Raw genomic sequence first — 25,122 nt, 5'->3', positions numbered from 1 at the left:
ATTAGGTATAGGAGTACAATCAGTCTTTGCCAGCAGTGTTCCCTGTGTTTCAAGCAAGTAAATGTGTGGAATAAATGTTGATATCATTTAGGGAAGGAACCATTAGCTTGGGAGCTGCTTAAATGGGAGTCTTCATGCTGACGCTAAAGGACAGAAGGCTGCTGATGCAGAAGTAGCTGGAGGAGAGTAGATTGTGAAGGCACGAAACTAGTAAAAAGGGGAACTAAATATCAAGGCAGAGGAACTAGATGTGGTAACACAAGCATTAAAAGGAAGTGAGTCAAGAGCCAGAAAACGTTAGCTCTTTTAATCAAATAAGAGCATCCTGAAATCTGAGTGTGTAGTATTACAGATTTAAATAAATTGGGCATCAGGTTGGTCCATTTTGGACTGGTATTAGGATGCTGCTTTTGTAAAGATAAAATTCAGATGATTTTATTTTTGGCAGTTGAATTCTCCCATTTGTTAATTCCCTGACAACAGTGTTTGTCCAACTCGTTAGAGTTCTAAGAGAATATGGAGGTGCTACTATAGCACCTTGCTGACTTGTCAGTAAGCCCCCTAGCTTGTGAGTACCTGGAAGGCAGAACTGTGTCTTACTGCACTTTGTTTCTGGTGCCTAGTGAAAGTTATACAGTAAGAATTCAATAAATGTTTGAACCAATTAACAGCTTTTTCTTGGAGCTTTAATTCTTTCTTTTTTTTTTTTTAAGATTTTATTTATTTATTTGACAGAGATAGAGACAGCTAGTGAGAGAGGGAACACAAGCAGGGGGAGTGGGAGAGGAAGAAGCAGGCTCATAGCAGAGGAGCCTGATGTGGGGCTTGATCCCATAACGCCAGGATCACGCCCTGAGCCGAAGGCAGACGCTTAACCGCTGTGCCACCCAGGCGCCCCCGTATTTTTTTTTTAATAGCATCTCTTCCTTGGTACTTCAGATTATTGTTATTTCTGTTAGCAGTTCATCCTCATCATCTCTTATCTCATCATTTCTCTTTTGACCCAAAACGAAGTGAGGAATTACTAATTAGCCTTGAGCTGTTCCATGATCTTACTGAGAGTTAGTATCCATCTTAATGTAGCTTCAGAGTCAAACAACCCAATTTTGGTTTACTCCCAGTCTACCTTTTGATTCTGTTGAAGGGATTTGTCAGAGAGAACCTGTTGCTTGGTAGGTGGTCGTGAGGGTCAGTGGGCAGAGTAGGAGAGAAGCACCCAGTGGTTAGTGGTGTGAATGGATCGGATTATATAGTGTGGTTATTAAGAGCTCCTGCACTGGAGTTAGAATGTGAGATGAATTTCAGTTCTGCCACTCTTGGACAAATAGCTTAACATCTCTTAAGTTATGAAATGAGACTGTATGAGAGACAGTGTGGGGCAATGAGTTAAGAGCTAGAACTCTGGGATCAGACTGCTTGGGTGAGAATCCTGGTTCCTCCTACTTACTAGAGCAAGTTACTTTCAACATTTTGTGGCCAATCTGTAAAATGAAGGATGATAAAATAGTGGCCAACTTTACAGGGTTTTTGTAAGGATTAAATAAGTGTACATCTGTCCGGTGTTTAGCATGATATCATAAACGCTCAATAATTGTTAGCATTTGTTACTTTCTAAATTAAACCTTCTGTTGAGGCTGCTGTTGAAGCAGAGTCTTGGTTAAGAAAAGACCCTTTCAAAAGAGGTGGATTAAAACTGTTATGTGGCAATCGCTAAGGATGGGATTCCAGAGAGGAATAACTTTATTTTCTACTTCAAGAATTTTAACAGTAAGCATTTTTTAATTTGATGAGCAGCAGTCCACCCTCCAATACTAAAAAGTACTTTTGTGCTAACGATGTTTCTGTTTGTCGAATTCATGATAGGACTATTTTCTTTTTCTTCTTCTTCTTCTTAAAAGATTTTATTTATTCATGAGAGACGGGGGGGGGGGGGGGGGGGGGGGGGGGGGGGGGGGGGTGTGNGGGGGAGACGGAGAGGGAGAAGCAGGGAGCCCGATGTGGGACTTGATCCCAGGGCCCTGAGATCATGACCTGAGCCAAAGGCAGACACTTAACCGCCTGAGCCACCCAGGCAACCCTGGAATATTTTTTTTTCTTTTTAAACAGTGTGAGTGTAAGAGGCATTGTGGGACAATCCATGTTTTGCTCTTAAGGAAAGATGAAGCGATTTCAGAATGGGTCTCACTCAGTAACAAAACTTATTCCAAGTCCCAGTGTTGCAAGTATTGTTGTTCAAGGTAGACATTTTATTTCTGAAATTTTAGCCAAAAAAGTGAAACTCTTCGTAATAGGAAGTGATTAAAAAAAAAAAAACAACTTGTAGATTTTCCATTTCCGGATTTTAAAAAGTAGTGCCTGCACACATTTGTGCTTTTTCTTTGGTCTGTGTTGATCTAGATCAATTTCTTTATTTTACAGTAGTGTCTTCGGTCTTGGAGGGATTAAGTGACTTTCTGAAGTTTAACACTTGACTCAATTAGAGAAAGGTGTTTTAATTAAGAGCTTCAATGATACATTGTGATAGTGGATGTAAAAAGCCCTTTGTTACTCTAAAGTACTTTGTAAACAATAGAATACTCTGTAAGTTTGTTATTGTTACAGTAGGAAATTACCCTGAAGCAGTGTTGGCTTTCAAGTAATGTTATCCCGGAGGTAACAGAATGGTTAGGTTCAGTGACCAAATTCATATGCTCAAATCACACATTTTATTGAATTAATCACAAACATACAATGAGAAGTAATCACAAACATACAATGAGAAGTTAAAAGATGGGTACGTTAAGATGCTCAGGATAAGATTCAAGTGAAATGCCAGAACCATGCTACACAAATCCCGTATTGCCCATTGTTATTTGTCTAGTCTTTCTCAATGCTGTACCAACTTTCTCTGGTCACAGTGTGGTTACCAGGACCTGAGTTGAGGGTGAGCAAGGAGGATTGACAGATGAAAGGTTTTTGGATCTAAAATTTGCTCTATTAAAGAGACTCAAGATATTTACATCTGAACACAGCTATAAGTTGCTGTTAAGCTGCAGAGCTATTTTTCTGCTTGTCTCTGGCAGGTGACACTTGAATTTACAATGGGTATCCCCAGTGGGCATTTGATTGAGGTATGACAAAGCTCTCAATCTGGATTTGTGACCTAATCCATGCTTTGTGAATATTTTAAAGTTTGTTTGATCTTTTGTACTATCCTTTGCTCTCTATACGTAACACTCTTGCTTCGTTCCATCCATTTTACCTATATGCAAAACAATGTGTTCTGTTTTTCTCTACTTTTGGCCTACTGTTTGCAAAAAGCTATCTTAACTTTAATACATCATGCAAGCTTCGCCTGTGTTTCAGAAGTTACTTGTTTACTATCTTTGCTTAGTTTCATCTGTCTTCCTTGTTTCTCTTTTCTGTATAGCAGATTGAACATTCTTAAATAATACAGCAAACTCATTTCACAATTATCATTAGTATTATCTTCTACAATTACAGAGAACCCTTGCTTTGTTTTGCTCTATTTTGTTAGGGAACTGATAAATACTGTAACATAGGAATCTATACCTATAAGGAAGGGGAAAGTTGAGCTTGAATGCCTTCAGTTCTCTAATATGGATGTATATCATTGAGTTTCCTTCTTTCATTGTTCAGCTTTAGATGAAAATGTCCAAATTATATATAAAAGACAATTTCTTAAAAATTATTTGATCTGCTTTGTTTGGGGAAAGGCATCTTTTGCAGCTAGGGCCAGAAATCCTGTGTATCTCTTCTATTAAATCAGACTCTTGGGAGAAAGTCAATTGGAACTCTTGCTGGAAAATAATGTGTTGAGAAAATTCCTTGCTAGGGAACTGTGGGAAAAACTCAGAAAGCAGTAGGTGGTTTAATGTTATAGAATTGCTGCTGTTTAATAATAGTTATATGAAATCAGAATCTAAGCAGTTGTGTATGTAGTAAATTGTATATATTCCTTGCTGTTTTAGGGGATGTACATTTACAAAGTTGATTTAATTGTGTGAAGCTGTGATAGTGGATCAGAATTTTGGAAATGACAACTTAAATAATAAACATTTTGTTTTTAATGTTATGTGTAAATTGATTGTAACTTAATTGTTTTTAATTTTATATTTAGTATAATTTTGAAAATGCATCTCAGACATTTGATGACCTTCCAGCAAGATTTGGTTATAGACTTCCAGCTGAAGGTTTAAAGGTAAGCAAATAGTAATATGCGGTAAAAACACAAGGTATTTAGTAAGGTCATTTTTATTGCTCTTTATTTAAAGAATGAAAATATTTCTTACTATTATCATAAAATCCACACATACTCATTTGTTAAAAAGTTTTGACTATTCAAAAGGTATAAAGAAGAAAGTGAAAATCACCTATGATTGTATCATTCTGAACTAGCCACTGTTAACATTTTGGTATGTATTTCAGACCTGTTTTCTAAGATATGTGCTATGTGTGTGGGGGTGTGTGTGTGTATGTTTATAGATATATGTGTATGCATTATTTATGTAAGTGTTTACTTATATAATCTATATTTTAACACTAAATAGAGACATGTTACTTGGTTTTTGGGCCTTTTCACTTAATTTTCTATCTAGAACATCATTTCATAGTATTAGAGAAGAATCTGTTTTTATTTGCAATGGCTGCATGGTTTTGCAATATCATGAAATACATGGGTTTTTGAACATTTATTTGTTGAATTTTTCATGTGGATTTTTACGTTGCCCAGTTTTTGCTTTTATAAACAGTGCTACAGTGAATATCTGCTTTTTTGTGTATTTGTCTATTTATTTGTATAAGATACATTTCCAAATGTAGAATTGCTTTCTATATGGAACACATGTTTTAAAGTTTATTGTACATTCCAGGTTGAAAGTTTGGGACAGTTTAGAATCCTACCAATAGCGTGTGAGACTGTCTCCCCCCCCCACACACCCTCTTCAATTCAAGATATTACCAAATTTTAGTTAGTTGATTAAAAAAAAATCTAATGAGCTTGAACATCTTAAAGTTTTCTGCGTGTGTGTATGTTTGAACATGTGCGTGTGAATGCGAGAATGAATCGCCTTTTAATGCTCTTTGCCCATTTTTTTATTTTTTTTAAAGCTTTTTTTTTTTTTTTTTTGAAGAGAAAGTGTGTGTACACAAGCAAGGGTTGGGGGGTGAAAAGGCAGAGGGAGAGGGAGAAGCAGACTCCTAGCTGAGCAGGGTTGGGCTTGGTTCCAGGACACTGGGATCATGACCTAAGCTGAGTGCTCAGCTTAACTGACTGAGCCACCCAGGGGCCCCTCTCTACCCATTTTTAAATTAAAATGTCTATTTCTATTGATTTCTAAGAATTCTTTATATACTGGAGATATTAATTTATTATTTGCCATATCATATGTGTTTCAGGTCATTTTTTCTGGTTTGTCCTTCATCTTTTAACTTTATTTAAGGTTTCAGTAGTTTTGCATATGTAGTTAAAAATTACTATGCATTCCTTCTACCTCTGGGGTCATGGTTAGAAAGTCCTTCCCCATTACAAGATGAAGTTTTTATGTTATGTAAGTTAGAATACATGAAATTGTGTGTATGTACCACAGAATGTTTTCAGGGTCTTAAAATTTCATAAAGCTATTATTGTCATTTAGGATGTCAGGCACCTTTGGGAAGGGCATATTAGTTTTTAATTTTTTGAAGATTTTAAATAATGAAAAAAAATTCCCAGCATTGTAGGACTATTTCTCATTGTAAAAATATTTAAACAGGAAAGAAGTATACAGAGGAAAAAGGAAAAGCCTTCCATTACCCCCTCTTTACCTATACATGTCAATTCCACTTCCCTCTTCAGCATTAAATATCAGGGTATTATGTGATCTTATAGACCTTCAGATCTTTTTCTGAATATGTGGTGCTTTTTAGTTCTTAAATTTATGAACTCAAAAAGTTCATAAGTGATTACCATTTATATATATGAAAGGTTTCTTAATTTTTATAATGGGATCAATTCTAGCTAATTTACCCAGAAAGGGATTCATGAAGGGATACAGATATCTAGAGTATTGAAGTGGGAGAGTAAGATTCTTGTCCCACAGAGTTGAAGAAGGAATCTCACGGACAAAGGTGAGGGAGTAAAGCAAAGCAACAGAAGTTTATTAAGCAAGGATACAGAAAAAGCTCTCAGGAGTGAGGGGTCCTGACAGGGTTTCCACTGGGGGCTTTTAGGGATGGTTTTTTATAGAAAGCTGACCAGGGAACTTAAATTCTTTTAATGTCTCTATTCATATCACCATCGAGCAAGGATTAGTGATAACACCTTAAGTGGCTTTGCTTCCTTTTTAGGGTCGGTCTGGTAATTTTGTTGGTCACAAGTAGCTGTTATAACAAGACCTACCTCTGACACCTAGGACAGGATGGTCTGGTTTGTTGCCTTATCTTTGGTTTCCTTTTATCTCCTACATTTTTGAATTTTGTCATCCTGATCCCATGGCCCCCTACCTATCTCTCCCTACGTAGCCCCTCCTGTCCCCTACTCCCTACTATATCCTGGAGAAGCAGTTTCCAAATTGTCAGGGACAAAACCCAGAACCTCCTTGTAGAAATGGTTTGATAAAGGATTGATGCAGCCACTGACCCCCAAAGCATAACACCCTTTTCTCCCATCAGGAAGCCTCTGTGATCTTACTTACCTCAAAGCATTCTGCCTCGACTGCCACCCAAGCTAAAGAAATACCCTTCGCCAGATTCTCAAATCTAACACCTTGATTGTTCTGACTGTAGGCCCCATAGTTATTAGCCATATACTTTAGTGAAATACTAGCTATGATGGAGGCTGGCTAATATAGTTTATAGTTTTTCTTGTTGTTTTAGTCTGCTTTGGAAAGGTAGAATTCCTAGTGTGGGGAAAGTGGGTTCAGAAAATTTGGGGCACTATGAATGACGGGTACCCACTAGGATGTTACTCTGTAATTTGACTCCCTGTACATCCCCACACTTAGCATTATGTCTTGAGATCTTTCCACAGCTGCACCTGTAGATCTAGCACGTTCCTATGAAGCACTGAATGGTATCCTATAACATGAAGGACCATAGCTTATTAGTCATTTCCCACTAACAGATATTTTTGTTTTTTATCCACAATTTCTTTAGGATAGAGGTTTAGAAGTATAGTTGATGAGTCAATGGGTTTATACATCTAAAATTTTCATAGATACACTAAATTTTCTTTCCAAAAGGCTGTACTGGAAAAATAAAACAAGACAAAACCAGAGAGGGAGACAAACCATAAGAGACTCTTAATCTTAGGAAACAAACTGAGGGTTGCTGGAGGGGAAGGGGGTAAAGAGATGGGGTAACTGGAGGATGGACATTAAGGAGGACATGTTGATGTAATAAGCACTGGGTATTATACAAGGCTTAAAATAATTTTAAAAAGCCAAAAGGCTGTACTGATTTATTCCCATTAACAGTGCATGAGAATACCCATTTTTCTATACCCTTTCAACACCAAACCTCACCTATTCCAAAACCACATCATCAGGAGGATCAAACTTTTTGAAGGTTTCTTATTTATATACTTTTAAGAAGTGACTTGATATGTAGAGGAGATAATTGATGTGGATTTGGGAACATAGGTGAGGTTCGGTAGGGTGAGGTCCGGAGAAAGAATTCTTGAGACGTCTTTGGTGCAAAATGGTGGTTTTATTAAAGCACGGAGACAGGACCCATGAGCAGAAAGAGCTGCCTGCACCAGGGTTGTGGCTGATTATATACTTGGGAGTTGGGGAAGGTAAGGAAAAGGGAGTCTTAAAGACTCTATTCATTTGAGAGAGAGGGAGAGAGAGAGTGCAAGAGGCAGAGAGCACAAGCTAGGGGAGAGGCAGAGGGAGAAGCAGACTCCCCACTGAGCTGGGAACCCAACATGGGACTCCATCCCAGGACCTAGAGATCATGACCTGAGCTGAAGGCAGATGCTAAACTATCTGAGCCACCCAGGTGCTCGGAACACTATATTCTGTCTGCCTCAAGTATCTGCTAATGGGCTGCAGGTTATAAGGACCTCTAATTTCATCCACATTTCCTGTAGGTTATTGATAAGAATGTTTTTCTTGTTAAAAAAAAAAATTGTAGGCTGAGGGAGACTTAGGTCCTACAGGATTGGAATCTCTAGTTTAACTATTTGTTTTTCCTTCCCTTAGCGTTAGGGCAACCAGGAGTGGTTGAGGAATGTCGCATATATCCAATCAGGGGTGGGGATGGGGATTGTAGGGTGGCAGCTTGTGCTTTGTCTTCAGCTTGCCTTCTGTTCCCTCATCATAATGATGCTTACTAAAAAATTAGAAACCAGATTTATCCCTAAAGCCTAGCATCAGATTGAGTATAGCTATCAACGACAAATCTTATTTTTAGCAAAATACCTTTTGGGCTAGATAAACCATGATCATTGGGTACAATGTTTCTGTAATCTAGTACCTAGTGTATGTTCTTCATGTTGATGAGAAGACATAGAGGATGAAGGTCATGGGATGCAGCTTTGTCCTTGACTGTATTATTCTTAATATCTAGAACAAAGGTTCAAGATAGTTTGTACCTTTTATGATATATGTATCCTTATAAATGATTTCTCCTGATCATTATTCTTAAATTAGCACCCTGTGTTATCACTAATTTTCCTCAAACTAGACTTATTATTTAAAAATTTATTAGTAACTTCTTCAGGATTCTTTCAGAAGAAATGATTTTGTTTCATACAAAGGCTTGAGATTAGAAGAGAAAATTTTTTTTCTCTAGTGAAGGAAAATGCAAATTTTGCAAGGAACTATGGTTGTTTGGATGCCTTATTTGTGATGCCGCCTTTGCTTACTTTGTAGGGAAGATGCTTAATAGCAGCTACTGTATTTTCCCCTCCCAAAACACTTGATAGTTTTGTGATATGAAGAAGTCTTGGTAAGGCTGAATATACTTAGGCTTCCTCACTCCTAGGAACTGTTAACTGTCATAATATCACCTTCAATTTGTAGACTAAAACAAAGGTTAGAGTTCCTTTTTCAAAGGATAAATAGGAAATAGAGCCATTAAAATAAGTAACATCACACCTGTTTATACATAAAATAGGAATTCTAAAATCAAAAGACATTTTTCAAATGCACACAGGTATAAAAAGAATGCATCTTCAGTGAATTCTGAGCTTTTAAAATCTTTTCCTGTTCATTTCAAAGATAATGATTACTCATTCATTTATTAACTTTATCAGGGAATAGAGTGTTTCATTAGATGTGGAAAATAATGAATTATTTTATTATGACAGTTTATTATGTGGAGAAGAAGTGTGGAGGTAGGGAGAAGAGAGTAAGGGGGAGGAGGGCCTGAAGGAAAGCATGGAAAATCTACACATAACCCTCTACATCTTATGTAGAATTCCCCAAAGCCAACCTTGGCTCATATTCTTCCACAGTTTGGGTAATCTCATCATCCTTGGACCCATGCACATTGTCCTGTTTAGTTTCCAACCACATTGTAAGTCAAAGAAGGCTAAGATGTCTGATCTCCTAACTCAGCACACTCCCTGCACTTCCTATTTCATTACTGGGCATCTTTATTGTTTGTTCATTTACTAGTTTTCATTAGATTTTCTTGCTGGCTTTCTCAATTTGATATGGTAAAAGTAGTTTTTAATTTTTCTTCCCATGAAAAAAATACTTTTCTGATTATAAGCAATATATGCTCACCATAAAAATTAAGATAAAGGACATGTATAAAGAAGAATATGAAAACCGTACATAATTCTACAATGAAGGGATTATAGCGGTAGACTTGGGTATAATTACGTGAGTTTTTTATAGACCTATTTATGCCTTCATTTTATGTGTTTATGGTATTTTGCAGCTTCTTAAAATTTGGCAAAATCACAGCATATCCAATATCATGGATATCTTTTTGTGTAAATATATATGCATTCATGTCATCCTGCGGTTTTTAAAATAATATTTGAATTGCACCATAATGTAACCAGTCCTCTGTGTCATTGGTTGTCATTGTGTTTAGGTTGCTTTCACTTATTAAAAATTATGAAGTATTTCACACACAGAGTAAGGAAATAATAGAACATCCTATATACCTACCACCTGGATGTTCATATTTTGCCATTTTTTTAAAAGAAATGTTACCAGTACCATTGAAACATTTTTTTTCTCTTCCAAATTCCATTCCCTTATCTTCCTCCTCATAGATAATCATGATCCTGAAATTTAGATTTTCCTATTTGTTACAAAACATATTTTATCTTCTATATGAATCTATAAACATTGTTGTACCTGCTTTTAAATTTTGTTTGTTCTGGTTTTTAATATTGCTTTTTTTTCCACCCAACACTATATTTGAATTTTATCTACGTTGTTATATTGTCTGCATTCATTCTGACTCTTGCATAATACTTCATTTTATGAATATATCACAGTTTATTTTTTCATTATTTTATTTATAAATATGTAAGTTGTCAGTTTTTTGCTATTATATCTTAAAAATCTCTCCTTATGTATATGACAATAGGATGTCATTTCACACTCATAAGTGAAAATAGAGTCCAACAATGTCAATGGCCAGCAAGGATATGAAAAACAGGTAGTCTTATATACTGCTGGTATATGAGTGTCCGACTGCTCTGGAGATTTAGTAATGATTCCTTTCCTTTCTGAGTGATAATTTGCCATAATGAAATAATTCATTTTTTCCACATTCCTATATTTCTCATTTAATAAATGAATCTTTGATCGTTGTCTTTGAAGTTAACAGGAAAAACTAATTACCAGTATTAACACCCTTATTACTTTGTACTGTTTTATTTTTTTCTGTTTAACACTGTGCTCTCTGATCCCTTTTTGCCAGTCGCTATTCTCTTTGAATACTCAATGCTGAAATAATTTCTTTAGCTAGGATATGACCATTTTCATTAGTAATTTTAAGTTCTGGCCCCCTTAATCAGATTGATAACCAGTTTGTATTCAACTTTAGTTAACCAGATTATGTTCAACAGTGACTGAGTTATTATGACAAACTGCAAATGGCAAATAATGTAATGAGTAATTGAAGGTCTGTTTCTTTAAAACAACAACAACAACAACAACAACAACAGTATGCTTTTGGCTTCATTACCAAAGAATTTCTTTTAGTCAGGATTCACTTTTGTTTACAAAACTGAGGAATTTCTCTGCTACCTCTTAAGTTTTCATGGATTTACTTTCTGTATTTGTTTCTATGTTCTTTTGCTATCAAAGATTTTGTTAGGAGTTTTGGAACTGATGAACATGTTTAAAGCTCTTATGTTCTTAGAGGATCTGTCAAGTACTACAGAATATAAAATATGAATAAATATTCCTTACAGACTTGTGTTGATGATTTGTCAATTTAGAAGGTGATATGTATTTCCAATGTAAGCTCAATCTACTAAGTTTCTCTAAAAACAAAAGGAATTCTATCTTGTTGGAGGTAGCGGATCCTACAAGTGTACTATAGTCTTTTGAGCTTTTGATTTTTTTACTTGTTGGTTCAGTGTTTAGATTGGAGTGACAGTGTTTGACTGGATTTTTTTCTTCAGACAATGACATGGTGGTTATGATGGTGGTATGGTGTGTAACATATTTACTAAAAGGCATTGGCCACCAGGGGGCACAGTCATTTTGTTTTTTAAAATGTCGGGTTATGGTCTGTGCAGTGAAGCATTATCTGTGTTTGCTGAATGGGAAACACATAACAGATGTCCTTTCTTCATAGAGCGTGAATATCAGAAAGTCAAAATCCTGATAACTACTTTTGTGTTAAAACTCAAGGCAATAATCTTTAAGTTTTTATCAATTATGTTGTTTTTAGGAATTAGATTTGATAATAGAAAAACCAAAGGATTGTCAATTAGATCTGTTAAAATATCTCTTTATTTAACTCTCTCAACATCAATTTGAGTGAAAAGGGAATTATTGATCTAATTTCCTAGCTTTTTTCTGGACACCAGGATTTATTGCCCTCCCGCACCCCAGCCCCTAATGGTAAGATCATTAGTAAGCTATTATGTCTGCAGATTAGTTTGAAGTAGTAAACTTAGGTAGAAGATATTTGTTAATTTACATATGGTTGTGAAATTCTATTTGCAATCAAGTTAATCTTATTTTTGATCATATAAATAAAGGTATAGTAGATATTTAACAAGTTAAATTACATTTAGATGGGACAGCCAGTATTCTAAAACCAAGAGGCGATCAGATAGGCATTTGGAATATATTTCCACTTACCCAATGTGATCTAGGAAATAAAAGAGAAAAAGAAAAGCAAAACCTCCATAAGATAAAACAAAGCAAAAACAAAAACAAACCTCCATAAGATAAAAACGTGTTTTCTTGTTGTCTGCAAAAATACTAGTTATAGTGGACTGGAGCCTGTGCAAAGAAGCTATCCCCTTCAAGGGCGTTCATGAAACATGTGTTTCTAGATGACCTTGTATTAGGTAATACATATTTTCAACAGATAATACTTTTTTGGGTAAGAATTTAACCAACAACATTAATAGTAAAAACAGGAATATTTAAGAGACAATCTGAAGTTATACTAAAAACCAACTAGTTCATTGACCAGCCTCGTGTCCTCATTTTTTTTTTTAAGTTTACTCTATTTTTAAGTAATCTCTATACCATTGTGGGGCTCAAACTCATGACCCTGAGATCAAAGGTCACATGGTCTTCTGACTGAGCCAGCCAAGCACTCCATGTTTTTTTTTAATAGCAACTTTATTGAGATGTAATTCACATACCACGCAGTTCACCCATTTAAAGTGTATGTTTCAGTGGCTTTGGTATATTCAGAGTTCTGTAGTTATCATCACAATCAATTTTAGAACATTCTCCTCAATCCCAAAAGAAACCCCATATCCATTAGTAGTCATTCTTCATTTCTCCCCAACACCTCCAATTCCAACCCTAGGCCATTATTTATTTTTTGTCTCTATAGAGTTGCCTATTCTAGACATTTCATTTATAAATGGGATCATATAATATATAGCCTTTTGTTTCTGGCTTCTTTCACCTAGCACTTTTTCAATGTTCATCTGTTCTGTAGCATATATCGGTACTTTTTCCTTTTTATGGCAGCTAATCTATTGTGTGGGTATACCAGATTTTGTTTATCTCTGTATCAGTTGATGGACATTTGGGCATTTTTACTTTTTGGGTATTGTGGATAATTCTGCTATGAACATCAGTGTACATATGTTTTCATTTCTCTCTCTTTTAAGGATTAGCCCATTTATTTTTAGAGAGCAAGCACGAGTGGGGGGAGGGGCAGAGACAGAGGGAGAGAAGCAGACACCCTGCTGAGTGTGGAGCCCCTTGTGGGGCTTGATCTCATGACTCTGAGCCAAAATCAAGAGTTGGACGCTCAATGAACTGAGCTGCCCAGGTGCCTCTTTTTTCTCTTGAGTATATACTTAAGGGTAGAATTGTTGGGTCATATGGTATAACCTTGTAAGGTACAGCCAGATTGCTCCAAAGTGGGTGTGCCATTTTCAACTCCCACCAGCAGTGTGTGGAGTTTCCAAGTTCTCCATTTCTTTGTCAAGACTTGTTCTTAATCTTTTTTTTTTTTAATAGACATTCTAGTGGGTGTGAAGTGCTATCTATCTCATTATGGTTGTGATTTGCATTTCTCTTATCATTAGTGACATTGAGCATCTTTTCATGTGTTTATTGGCCTGTCCTATATCATCTTTGAAGAAATGTTTATTCAAATCTGTTGCCCATTTTATTTATTTATTTATTATTTATTTATGATTTTAGGTGGTTAACATATGGTGCATATTGGTTTCTGCAGTAGAATTCAGTGATTCATCACATACAGCACCCAGTGTTCGTCATAACAAGTGCCCTCCTTAATACCCATCACCCATCTAGCCCATTTCCCACCCACCTCTCTCCATCAACCCTGTTTATTCTGTATTGGTAAGAGTCTCTTATGGCTTGTTTCCCTCTCTCCTTTTCTTCTTTCCCCCATTCCATATGTTCATCTGTTTTCTTTCTTAAATTCTACGTATGAGAGAGATGATACAGTATTTGTCTTTCTTTGATTGACTTATTTCACTTAGCATAATACCCTCTAGCTCCATCCAGTCATTGCAAATGGCCAGCTCTCATTTTTTTTGATGGCTGAGTAATATTCCATTGTATACATACACTGCATCTTCTTTATCCATTCATCAGTTGGTAGACATTTGGGTTCTCTCCATAGTTTGGCTGTTGTTGATAATGCTGCTGTATAGATTGGATTGCATGTATCCCTTCGAATCTATTTTTGTATCCTTTGGATAAATACCTAGTAGTGTAATTGCTGGATCATAGAGTAGTTCTAAATTAACATTTTGAGGAACCTCCACTATTCTCCAGAGTGGCTGCACCAGTTTGCATTCCTATCAGCAGTGTGAGAGGCTTCTCCTTTCTCCGCATCCTCAGCAACATCTCTTGTTTCCTGACTTGTTAATTTTAGCCATCCTGACAGGTGTGAGGTGGGTCTCTTATTATGGTTTTGATTTGTATTTCCCTGATGATGAATGATGTTGAGCATCTTTTCATGTGTCTGTCAGCCATCTGGATGTCTTTTTTGGAAGTGTCTAATCATGTTTACTGCCCATTTCTTAACTGGGTTATTTGTTTTTGGGTTTTGAGTTTTACAAGTTCTCTGTAGACTTTGGATACTAACCCTTTATCAGCTTTGTCGTTTACAGATATCTTCTCCCATTCCATAGGCTCTCTTTTAGTTTTGCTGATTGTCTTCTTTGTTGTGAAGAAGCTTTTTATCTTGATGAAATCCCAATAGTTCATTTTTGCCTTTATTTCCCTTGCTTCAAGAGATGTAGCTTGTAAGAAGTTGCTATGGTCAATGTTAAAGAGATTACTGCCTGTGTATTCCTCTAGGAATTTGATGGTTTTTTGTCTCACATTAAGGTTTCTCATCCATTTTGAATTTATTTTTGTGTATGGTGTAAGAAAGTGGTCCAGTTTCATTCTTTTGCATGTTGCTGTCCAGTTTTCCCAACACCATTTGTTGAAGAGACCATCTTTTTTCCAGTGGATAATCTTTCCTGCTTTGTCAAAGATTAGTTGACCATGTAGTTGTGGGTCCATTTCTGGATTCTCTATTCTGTTCTATTGATCTATGTGTCTGTTTTTATGTCAGTACCATACTGTCTTTATCTCTACAGCTTTGGGTAGACCCTATTCAGGGTCTTTTGTGGTTCCGTACAAATTTTAGGATTATTTGTTCCAGGTCTGTGAAACATGCTAATGGTATTTTGATGGGGATTGCATAAAATTTGTGGGTTTCTTTGGGTAGTATAGACATTTTAACAATATTTGTTCTTCCAGTCCATGAGCATAGAATGCTTTTCCATTTCTTTGCATCCTCTTCAATTTCTTTCATAAGCATTCTATAGTTTTCAGAGTATAGGTCTTTTACTTCTTTCATTAGATTTAGTCCTAGGCAGCATATAGATGGACCTTGTTTGGTTTTTTTTTTTTTTTTAATACATTCTGATACCCTTTGTCTTTTGATTGGAGCATTTAGTCCATTTACATTCAGAGTTATTATTGAGAGATATGAATTTAGGGCCATTGTGTTACCTATAGAGTTAGTGTTTCTGGTGATTTTCTCCGGTCCTGTCTAGCCTTTGTTGCTTTTGGTCTTTTTTTTTCCTCCACTCAAGGAATCCCCCTTAAACTTTTTTGCAGGGCTGGTTTAGTGGTCACAAACTCCTTTAGTTTTTGTTTGTCTGGGAAACTCTATCTCTCCTTCTATTCTGAATGACAGCCTCGCTGGATAAAGAATTCTTGGCTGAATGTTTTTCCCATTCAGCATGTTGAATATTTCCTTCCACCCCTTTCTGGCTTGCCAAGTGTCTGTGGACAGATCCGCTGCCAACCTGATCTGTCTTGCCTTATAAGTTAAGGACCTTTTTTTTCCCTTGCTGCTTTCGGAATTCTTTCCTTTTCTGTGTATTTTGTGAATTTGACTATGAAATACCTTGGTGATTGCTGCCTTTGTTGAATTTAACTGGAGTTCTCTGTGCTTCTTGGATTTTGATGTCTGTGTCCTTCCCCAGTTTAGGGAAGTTTTCAGCTATAATTTGTTCAAATACACCTTCTGCCCCTTTATCTCTGTCTTCATCTTCAGGGATGCCTATGATTTGCATGTTATGTTTTACTAAGTCACTGAGTTCTCGAAGTCTGCCTTCATGGTCCATTACTTTTCTTTCCCTCTTCTTTTTGGCTTCACTATTTTCCATAATTTCATCTTCTGATATCACTGCTTCATCTGTCCTCATTTTTGTGGCCTCCGTTTGTGTTTGCATCTTGGTTATAGTGTTTTTAATTTTGGCCTGACTAGATTTTAGTTCTTTTATCTTTGTAGCAAGAGATTCTCTAGTGTCTTCTGTGCTTTTTTTCAAGCCCAGCTAATACCCTTATAAATGTTGTTTTAAATTCTAGTTCAGACATCTTACTTATATCTGTATTGATTAAATCCCTGGCTATGAGTTCTACCTCACATGCTTTTTTTGGGGGATGAATTTCTCAGTCTTTTCATTTTGTTCAGAAAATAAAAGAAAGAAAAAAGAACAACAAAAACAAAAACAAAGCACAAAACAAAGAAAAAAAGAAACCCCCCAAAACAAGGAAAACAAAAATACAAAACAAGATAATAAAAAAACCCCCCTAGATCCTGGGTGTGTTTTGGTCTGCTTGTTAAGAGTCTACATCCCAAAATAAAAATAAAATAAAAGCAGACAAAAATAAAAAATATATCTGAAAAGTATAAAGAAAAATGAAACAATAATAAAAATAAAAGAAATAGAGAATAAAAGTGAAAAAGAAACTTCATCCTGTTTCCCCTAGAGCTAAAGCTTTGCAGCATTCAGTGATCAATAAACTCGGTGTAAGCTAGTTGTTTGTGCTGGTCTTTTGGGGGAGAGGCCTGCTGCACTGATTCTCATCCTGACTTGTGTCCGGGCAGATGCTTCGCCAGTGCTCAGGTGGGAGGGGCTTGGTGTATGCGGCTTGGCCTCCACTAAGTGGCGCTATTTTGCTGCCTGATGGCTTTCAGCGCTGATGGGCAGGATGAAAATGGCTGTGTCCTGTTCTCTAACCTGGGAGCTGAAAGTTACCCCCTACTCTTCAGTGAACCCTCACAGAAAAGCAGTCAGTGTTTTTCCCAGTTTCCATCTGAACCCTGCATTCACCCTGCCCCAGTGGAGCCTTTTTATCTCAGGTGTGTGACTTTCAAAATTCCAAATTTCAGGGGTGCCTCTGGGGCAGACCCGAACTGTTCCTCCAGGGCAGGGTCTTGTTGTGCTTGTCGACATTCCCAGGAAAGTAGTCGTGTGACCAGCACTGGTATGTAGTTGATTGCAGAAAGCCAGCACCAAGATCTGCTGCTCTCTGCCGGCTTCCTGGCTCCTGTGCCTGGGAACAGTGCAGCAACCTGGTGCCACCCATTCTTCCTGCGACCCAGGGGATCCTCAGACCACATGTCACTCCTGGGATTCTGCCCCTCTTCGCCACCTGAGCACCTTTAATCCAGGCATGTCCCCCACAGTAGCAAACTTAAAAGTTCAGATTTTTGCGCTCTGCCCCTCCTAATACTTTGTGGTAGCCTTAGTAAGCAGGCTACCTCCTTGCTGCGGCATCTACAACTATGTCTCCTTCAAGTGAACTTCCGTCCCTTCTACCTTCCAAAAAGTAATTGCTTTTCTACTTGCAGAGTTGCAGTTTTGTTCTCTCAGACCTCGATTGACTTCTTCGGTGTTCAGAATAATTTGATAACTATCTAGCTGTGTTCAAGGGATGAGACAGGCTCAGGGTCCTCCTACTCCACCATCTTAATTCAGCCTTTGCTCATTTTAAGGTTGGATTCAATGAATTTTTATTATTGAGTTGTAAGATTTATGTATTCTGGATAAAAGTCCTTTGTCAGATATATGATTTGTAAATATTTACCATTCTTTGCCTTGTCTTTCCATTTTTACGATGATGCCCTCTGAAGTAACAAAAGGTTTTAAGTCCAGTTTATCTATGGTTTCTCATGCTTTGGTATCATATATAAGAAATCAATGCCTAATCCAAAGTCAAGAAAATTTATGTACGTGTTCTTCCAGGATTATTTTGACTTAGTTCTCAGATTTAGGTCTTTATTTTGAGTTAATTTTTCTATTTAATGTGAGGTAGAGGTTAAACAAAATTCTTTTGCATGTGGATAATCCAGTTTTCTCGCCACCAGTTGCTGAAAAGCTATTCTTTTCTTCATTACATTGTCATGGCACCCTTGTTTAAAAAAGTCAACCATAAATATGAAAGCTTATTTCTAGAATTTATATTCTACTCCATTGATCTATCTGTATGCCAGTACCATACTGTCTGGGTTACTATAGCTATATAGTAAGTTTTAAAATTGGAAGTGTGTGTCCTCCAATTTTGTTTTTCTGTTCAAGATTATTTTGGCTGTTCTGGATGCCTTGAATTTCCATTTAAACTTTAGGATCACCTTGTCAATTTCTACAAAAACAACAACAAAAAAAACCCAGCTAGGGTTTTTATATAGATTGCATCAAAATTATAGATTAATTTAGGGACTGTTGCCATCTTAACATTATTAAATCTTTTTTTTTTTAAAGATTTTTTATTTATTTATTAGACAGAGATAGAAAGAGCCAGCGAGAGAGGGAACACAAGCAGGGGGAGTGGGAGAGGAAGAAGCAGGCTCATAGCTGAGGAGCCTGACGTGGGGCTCAATCCCATAACGCCGGGATCACGCCCTGAGCTGAAGGCAGACGCTTAACCGCTGTGCCACCCAGGCGCCCCAACATTATTAAATCTTCTTATCCATGAAAATAGACTATCATTTATTTAGGTATTCTTTAATTTCTTTTAACAAAGTGTTGTAGCTTTTAGTGTGCAAGTCTTACACTTTTATTGTTTATTCCTGCTTTTGATACTATTGTATTGAAAAATTATATTGTTCTCCTAGTTTGCTTGTCAGATAGTTCATTGCAAGTGTATGGAAATAGTTGATTTTTGTACATTAATCTTGTATCATGCAACCTTGCTGAACTTGTTTATTCTAATTTTTTTTTTTAAAGTGGATTCCTTAGGGTTTTCTATATACAATTGACCTTTGAACAACGTGGGTTTAGAGACACTGACCCGCACATGGTCAAAAACTATGTATAACTTTTGACTCTCCAAAGATTTAATTACTAATACTGTTTCCCAGAAAAGCCTCAGTGATGATATAAACAGTCAATCAACACATATTTTTTGTGTTCTATGTATTACATTTATATACATAAAATAATACATACAGTAAACATACAACACGATGTACAGTAAAGTAAGATAGGGAATGGAAAATGTTATTAGGAAGATCATAAGGAAGGGAAAATATATAGTACTGTATTGTATCAAAAAAAAAAATCTGTGTATAAGTGGGCCTGTGCAGTTCAAGCCCATGTTGTTCAAGGGTCAACTGTATAAACTCATGCCCTCTGCAAATCAAATAGAGATAGTTTTGCTTCTTTCTTTCCAATTTGAATGCTTTTTATATCTTTCCTCTTTCTTCCTTCCTTTCTTTTCCTTTCCTTCCTTTTTATTTTTTTTTAAGATTTTATTTATTTGAGAGAGAGAGAGAGCATGAGCAGGGTGGAGGGAGAAGCAGACTCCCCACTGAGCTGGGAGCCCAATGTGGGGCTCAATTCCAGGACCCCAAGATCATGACCCGAGCCAAAGACAGGTGCCTAACCAACTGAGCCACCCAGATGCTGCCCCAAGGACATTTTTTTAGATTGAAGAACATTTTTTAATTTTGAAATTTGAAATGTTTCTTTTGACATGAAGCAATGAATTTCTAAAATGAGTTTCAAAGATACATTTATCAGAAATTCCTAAATAATCCCATTTAGGACATTTCTGAATAAAATTGTTAAAAGCAGACATTCTTTTCTTTTTTTTAAGATTTATTTAATTATTTAGAGAGTGTGCATGGGGGTGGGGGGGACCAGAGGGAGAGGGAGAGAGAAACTCAAGCAGATTCCTCACTGAATGTGGGCTTGATCTCATGAACCATGAGATCATGACCTGAGCCAAAACCAAGAGTTGGTTGCTTAACCGACTGTACTACCCAGATGCCTCCTGCTTTTTTTTTTTTTTTATTATTCATGAGAGAGAGAGAGAGAGCGCATGAGAGAGAGCGTGAGCACGTGCACAGGGGGAGGGGCAGAAGGAGAGGGAGATAGTCTCCACTCTGAGCACAGAGCCAGGTGCAGAACTCAATCCCAGGACCCTGAGATTATACCTGAGACAAAATCAAGAGCTGGCTGCTTAACTGTCTGAGCCACCCAGGTGCCCCAAGAGCAAACATTCTTATCTTGTTCATTAGGGGCAAGGAATACAGTCTTTCATCATTAAATATGATGTTAGCTGTGCATTTTCATAGATGTCCTTCATTAGGTTGAAAAAGTTCCCTTCTATTCCTAGTTGGTTGAGTGTGGTTTTTTTGATCTTTTTTTTTTTTTTTAATCATGAGGGGGTCTTGATTTATTTCAAATGCTATTTTCTGCATCTATTAAGATGATGTGGCTTTTGTCCTTCTGTTGATGTGGTGTATTATATTAATGATTTTTGGTTATAAATCAACCTTGCATTTCTGGTATAAATCCCATTTGAATGAGGTCTATGATCCTTTTTATATATTGTTGGATTTAATTTGCTAGTATTTTTTTTGTGAGGATTTTTACTTCTATATTCATAAAAGATATTAGTCTGTAGTTTTTTTTCTTGCAGTGTCTTTGTGTAGTTTTGGTGTGGTGGCAATGTTGGCTTCATAAAATGAGTTGAGAAGTGTTCCCTCCTATTTTTGTTTTTCACGATATTGTGTGGAAATTGTGTTAATTTTTATTTATGTGTTTCTTAAATATACCAGTGAAGCCATCTGGGCCTGGCCATTTGTGGTGGTAATTTATTGATTTTTTAAAAAATCCAATCTTTACTTGTTACAGATCTATTTAGATTTTTTATTTCTTCTGTGTCAGTTTTCGTACTGTCTATCTTTTTCTAGTAAATTGTCTGTTTCATGTAGTTTATCTAGTTTGTTGGCCTACAGTTGTTTACAGTACTCTCTTATAATTATTTTTGTTTCTGTAAGGTTGCTTGTTATGTTTCCTTTTTCACTGCTGATTTTATTAATGTGAGTCTTCTCTTTTTTTTCTTGGTCAATCCAACTGAAGATTTGTAAATTTTTTTTTCCCCAGAGAACCAATTTTTGGGTTTGTTAATTTTCTTTATTTTTCTATTTTCTATTTTATTGATTTGTACTTCAGCCTCTACTATTTCCTTCCTTCTGCTTGCTTTAGGATTAGTTTGCTCTTCTTTTTCGAGTGTCTTAAAGTGGAAGGGTTAGGTTATTGATTTGACATTTTTCTTCTTTTTTAATATAGGCATTTATAGGCATAAATTTCTGCTAAGCATTGTTTTAACTATATCCCCTTAGTTATGGTATATTGTGTTTCTCTATTCATTTTCCAAATAATTTTGCAATTTCTTTGAGTTATTTGATTCATTGGTTATTTAAGAATGTGTTGTTTCCTCTGTACGTATTTCTCAGTTTCCCCAAATTTTAATAATTTCCAGTTTTACTCCAGTACCTTAGAAGTTATTGAGCATTGTTTTATGGTTTCGTATATGATCTATGCTGGAGAATATTCCATGTGCAATTGCAAAGAATGTATGCTTTGATGTTGTTGGATGAAATATTCAATAGATGTCTATTAGCTTTAGTGGGCTTACAGTGTTGTTCAGGTCTTCTGTATCCTGATTGATCTGACAAGTTCTATGTATTGAGAGTAAGATATTGAAGTCTCCAATATTGTTGAATTACCTGTTTTCCTTTTCAATTTTGTCAGTTTTTTACTATGTATAATTTGGGACTCTCTTGTTTGGTGCCTATGTAAGTTATATCTTTCTGACATGTTGACATTTTTATCATTATAAAATGTTCTTGTTTATTTCTGATAACGTATTTTTGCTTTAAAATTTATTGTTTGTATTAGTATAGTCATTCCAGCTTTCATATGATTGCTGTTTGTATATCTTTTTCATCTTTTTACATTTAAACAATTTGTAATTCTATTTATGTGTTTCCTGTACACGGCATACAGTTGGAGCTTCATTTAAAATCCATTTTGACAATCTGTTTTTTGAATGAATTATTTAATTCATTCACATGAATGTTATTCTTGACGTTGGATTTACATTTGCCATTTAACTTCTTGTTTTCTGTGTTTCATGTCTTTTTTTCTTTTATTGCTTTCCTTTGCAATAAGTTAATATTTTCTAGTGTATCATTTTAATTCATTATCGATTTTTTCCCACCATATTATTTTGCATTATTCTTTGATGGTTGCTAGGCTTTACCATATACATCTTTAATGATTAGAATCTACTTCAGATGAATACTAGGTCAATTTCAGTAAGATACAGAAACATGATTCTAATATAGCTCTTTTTTTCCCCTCTTTTATATTACTTGTATGTATATTATGTTGTAAGCTCAACGATATGTTTAAATTATTGCTTCTTATAATTTCATATTTGCTAATGAGCCCGAGAGAAGAAAGGAGAGTAAGTATATATTTATAATGGTTTATATTAGCCTTCTTATTTATTATTTCTGATTCTCTTTATTCTTGTGGATTTGAGTTACTAGCTAGTGCCATCTATTTACTTGCATATGGCTCTCCAATGCATGCTAATTGGAAACTCGACTTTCAGGCAGCAGCTGGGAAGTCAAGATATTTTATATGCAGTCTGGTCCCTGTCAGGGAGAAACTAGAAGGTGGGTGTTTTTGATTACTTACTCTGTGCTGAGGTGGGGGGAGTAGTCACTGGAAATGCTCGTGTTTCCAAGTTAGAGTCATTTCGTTGTTTTGTATATTCCAGTATACTCACGAGATACCAAGCCCTATCAATCCCAGAGTTAGATGATTTGGAAATTGGTCCCTGGGGTGGCACTTGGAGTGCGAGTTGTGTGGACAAGCTCCTTTCAGGGAGAAGCTGGAGGCTGGTTTTACTATTCACGCAAGTTGAAGGTAGACAGCAGGGGATGTGCTCACCAGATCTGTCAGGCTTCTGGAAGGATCTTAGTCAATTCCCACGTGCAGGCTGATTACAAGCCAGAACCTCAAGCATCAGCTGGGAAAGTATGCAGTCATAGTCCTTCTAGGGAAAGACAAGGTTGGGTATTTTTGCTTGCATCCTCTGTGCTGAGCCCTGCGGGGGGGAATAGTGGATAGTGAGTGCTTCCATACCTGTTAAAAACTGCTTTTTTGTTGAATATGGTCCTACAGGGTTTGTGAATGCCAAGCCCCGTGGCTGTCAGAGCTAGCCCTGTCCCTCATGTGGCAGCCATAAAAATTAGGATGTTAGATGTGTGGACACACTTCTTCTAGAGAGAAGCTGGAGACTTGGTTTTATTGTTGGAGTGAGCCAGAGAGAAAATGGAAGTGCCCACCAGCTCTTTGAGCCTTGGGAATGACTGAAGTCAATACTTGGATGTATGCTGATTACAAGTTGGACCCTCATGTACAGTATGCAGTCAAACCTTTTCCAGGGAATGACTGGGAGATGGGTGTTTTTGCCTGCTCCCTTTGTATTAAATCCTAGATGATAGCCATGGGGGTGTGCCTGGTTTTGTTATGGTGTGTGGGACTCATGGACACAAGCCCTATTGGCTTTCAGAGCTAGGAGGTTAGGGGGCTTGTCCCTTGGGTGGCAACCTTAAAAATTGGAGTGCTAGGCGTATTGCATGGTGCACTGGGTGTTATACGCAACTAATGAAGCATCAAACTTTACATCGGAATCTGGGGATGTACTGTATGGTGATTAACATAATATAATAAAATTAAATTAAAAAAAAAATTGGAGTGCTAGGGGCACCTGGGTGGCTCAGTCAGTTAAGTACCTGCCACTTAAGAGTGTGCTGGAGATTGGCTCCCTCTCCCTTCTCCTTCTGTCCCTCTCCTGCTCAAGTACACTTTTCTCAAATAAATAAATAAATAAAATCTTCAAAAAAAAAATCAGTGACAACTAGAATTGGTTCTTCAAAAAGTTCAACAAAACTGACAAACTCTTAGCTTGACTAAGGGGACTCAAATAACTAAAAATCACAAAAGAAAGATAACATTACTACCTATATTACAGAAATAAAGGTTTATAAGAGTGTACCATGAAGAACTGTAAAAATTGGATAACCTAGAAGAAATGGACAAATAACTAGAAACACACAACCTACCAAGATTGAATCATGAAGAAATAGTAAATTTGACTAGACCTATTACTAGTAAGGAAATTGAATCAATAATCGAAAAACCTCCTAGGACAGAAAATCCCAAGGACCAAATGGCTTTACTGGTGAAGCCTACCAAACATTTAAAGGAGAATTAACACCAATCCTTCTTAACCTTTTCCAAAGAACTGAAGAGAAAGAGCACTTCCGGGCATTGTGTAATGGCAGCGTTACCCTGATACTAAAGTGAGACCCCGCAAGCAAGAAAAAGTACATTCCAATATCCCTTATAAATAATGAAGCAAAAATTGTCAATGAAGTACTAGTAAACCAACTTCAGCAGTACATTAAAAGTGTTATACACCATAACCAAACTGGACTTATTCCTGGAATGGGAGTATGTATGGTTCAATATATGAAAATAAATATAATATACATTAACAGAATGTAGGGGAAAAAATTTCACAATCATCTTAATTCATGTAGAAAACACATTTGACAAAATCTAACACCCTCTCATGCTAAAAACATCCAACAAACTAAAAAAAAGTAAACTGATTCACGATAATAAAGAGCATATATTAAAAAAAACACACTTAAAAACATATACTCAATGACAAAAGACTGAAAGTTTTCTTTCAAGATCAGAAACAAGACAAGGATGCACACTTTCACCACTTTTTTTTTTTAAGATTTATTTGTGAAAGCATGTGCACGGACGTGAGTGGGGGAGGAGCAGAGGGAGAAGAGGAGGGGAAGCAGACTCCCCACTGAACA

At 36.4% G+C, this 25,122-nt stretch overlaps 1 protein-coding gene across 1 annotated transcript in view; it reads left to right on the top strand.

Moving 5' to 3' along the window:
* RNF13 (ring finger protein 13) overlaps positions 1-25,122 on the top strand; it is a 156,392-nt gene that overhangs the window by 25,520 nt on the left and 105,750 nt on the right. The window contains exon 3 of the mRNA XM_034661834.1: positions 4,121-4,201. Within this exon, the coding sequence (XP_034517725.1) occupies positions 4,121-4,201 (81 nt within the window). The remainder of the gene's footprint in view (positions 1-4,120; positions 4,202-25,122) is intronic.

The sequence above is a fragment of the Ailuropoda melanoleuca genome, chromosome 6 (assembly GCF_002007445.2).
Source record: "Ailuropoda melanoleuca isolate Jingjing chromosome 6, ASM200744v2, whole genome shotgun sequence".
Taxonomy (NCBI): domain Eukaryota; kingdom Metazoa; phylum Chordata; class Mammalia; order Carnivora; family Ursidae; genus Ailuropoda; species Ailuropoda melanoleuca.
Note: the sequence above shows the minus strand (reverse complement) of the source record. Positions and strands in the feature narration are given on the sequence as shown.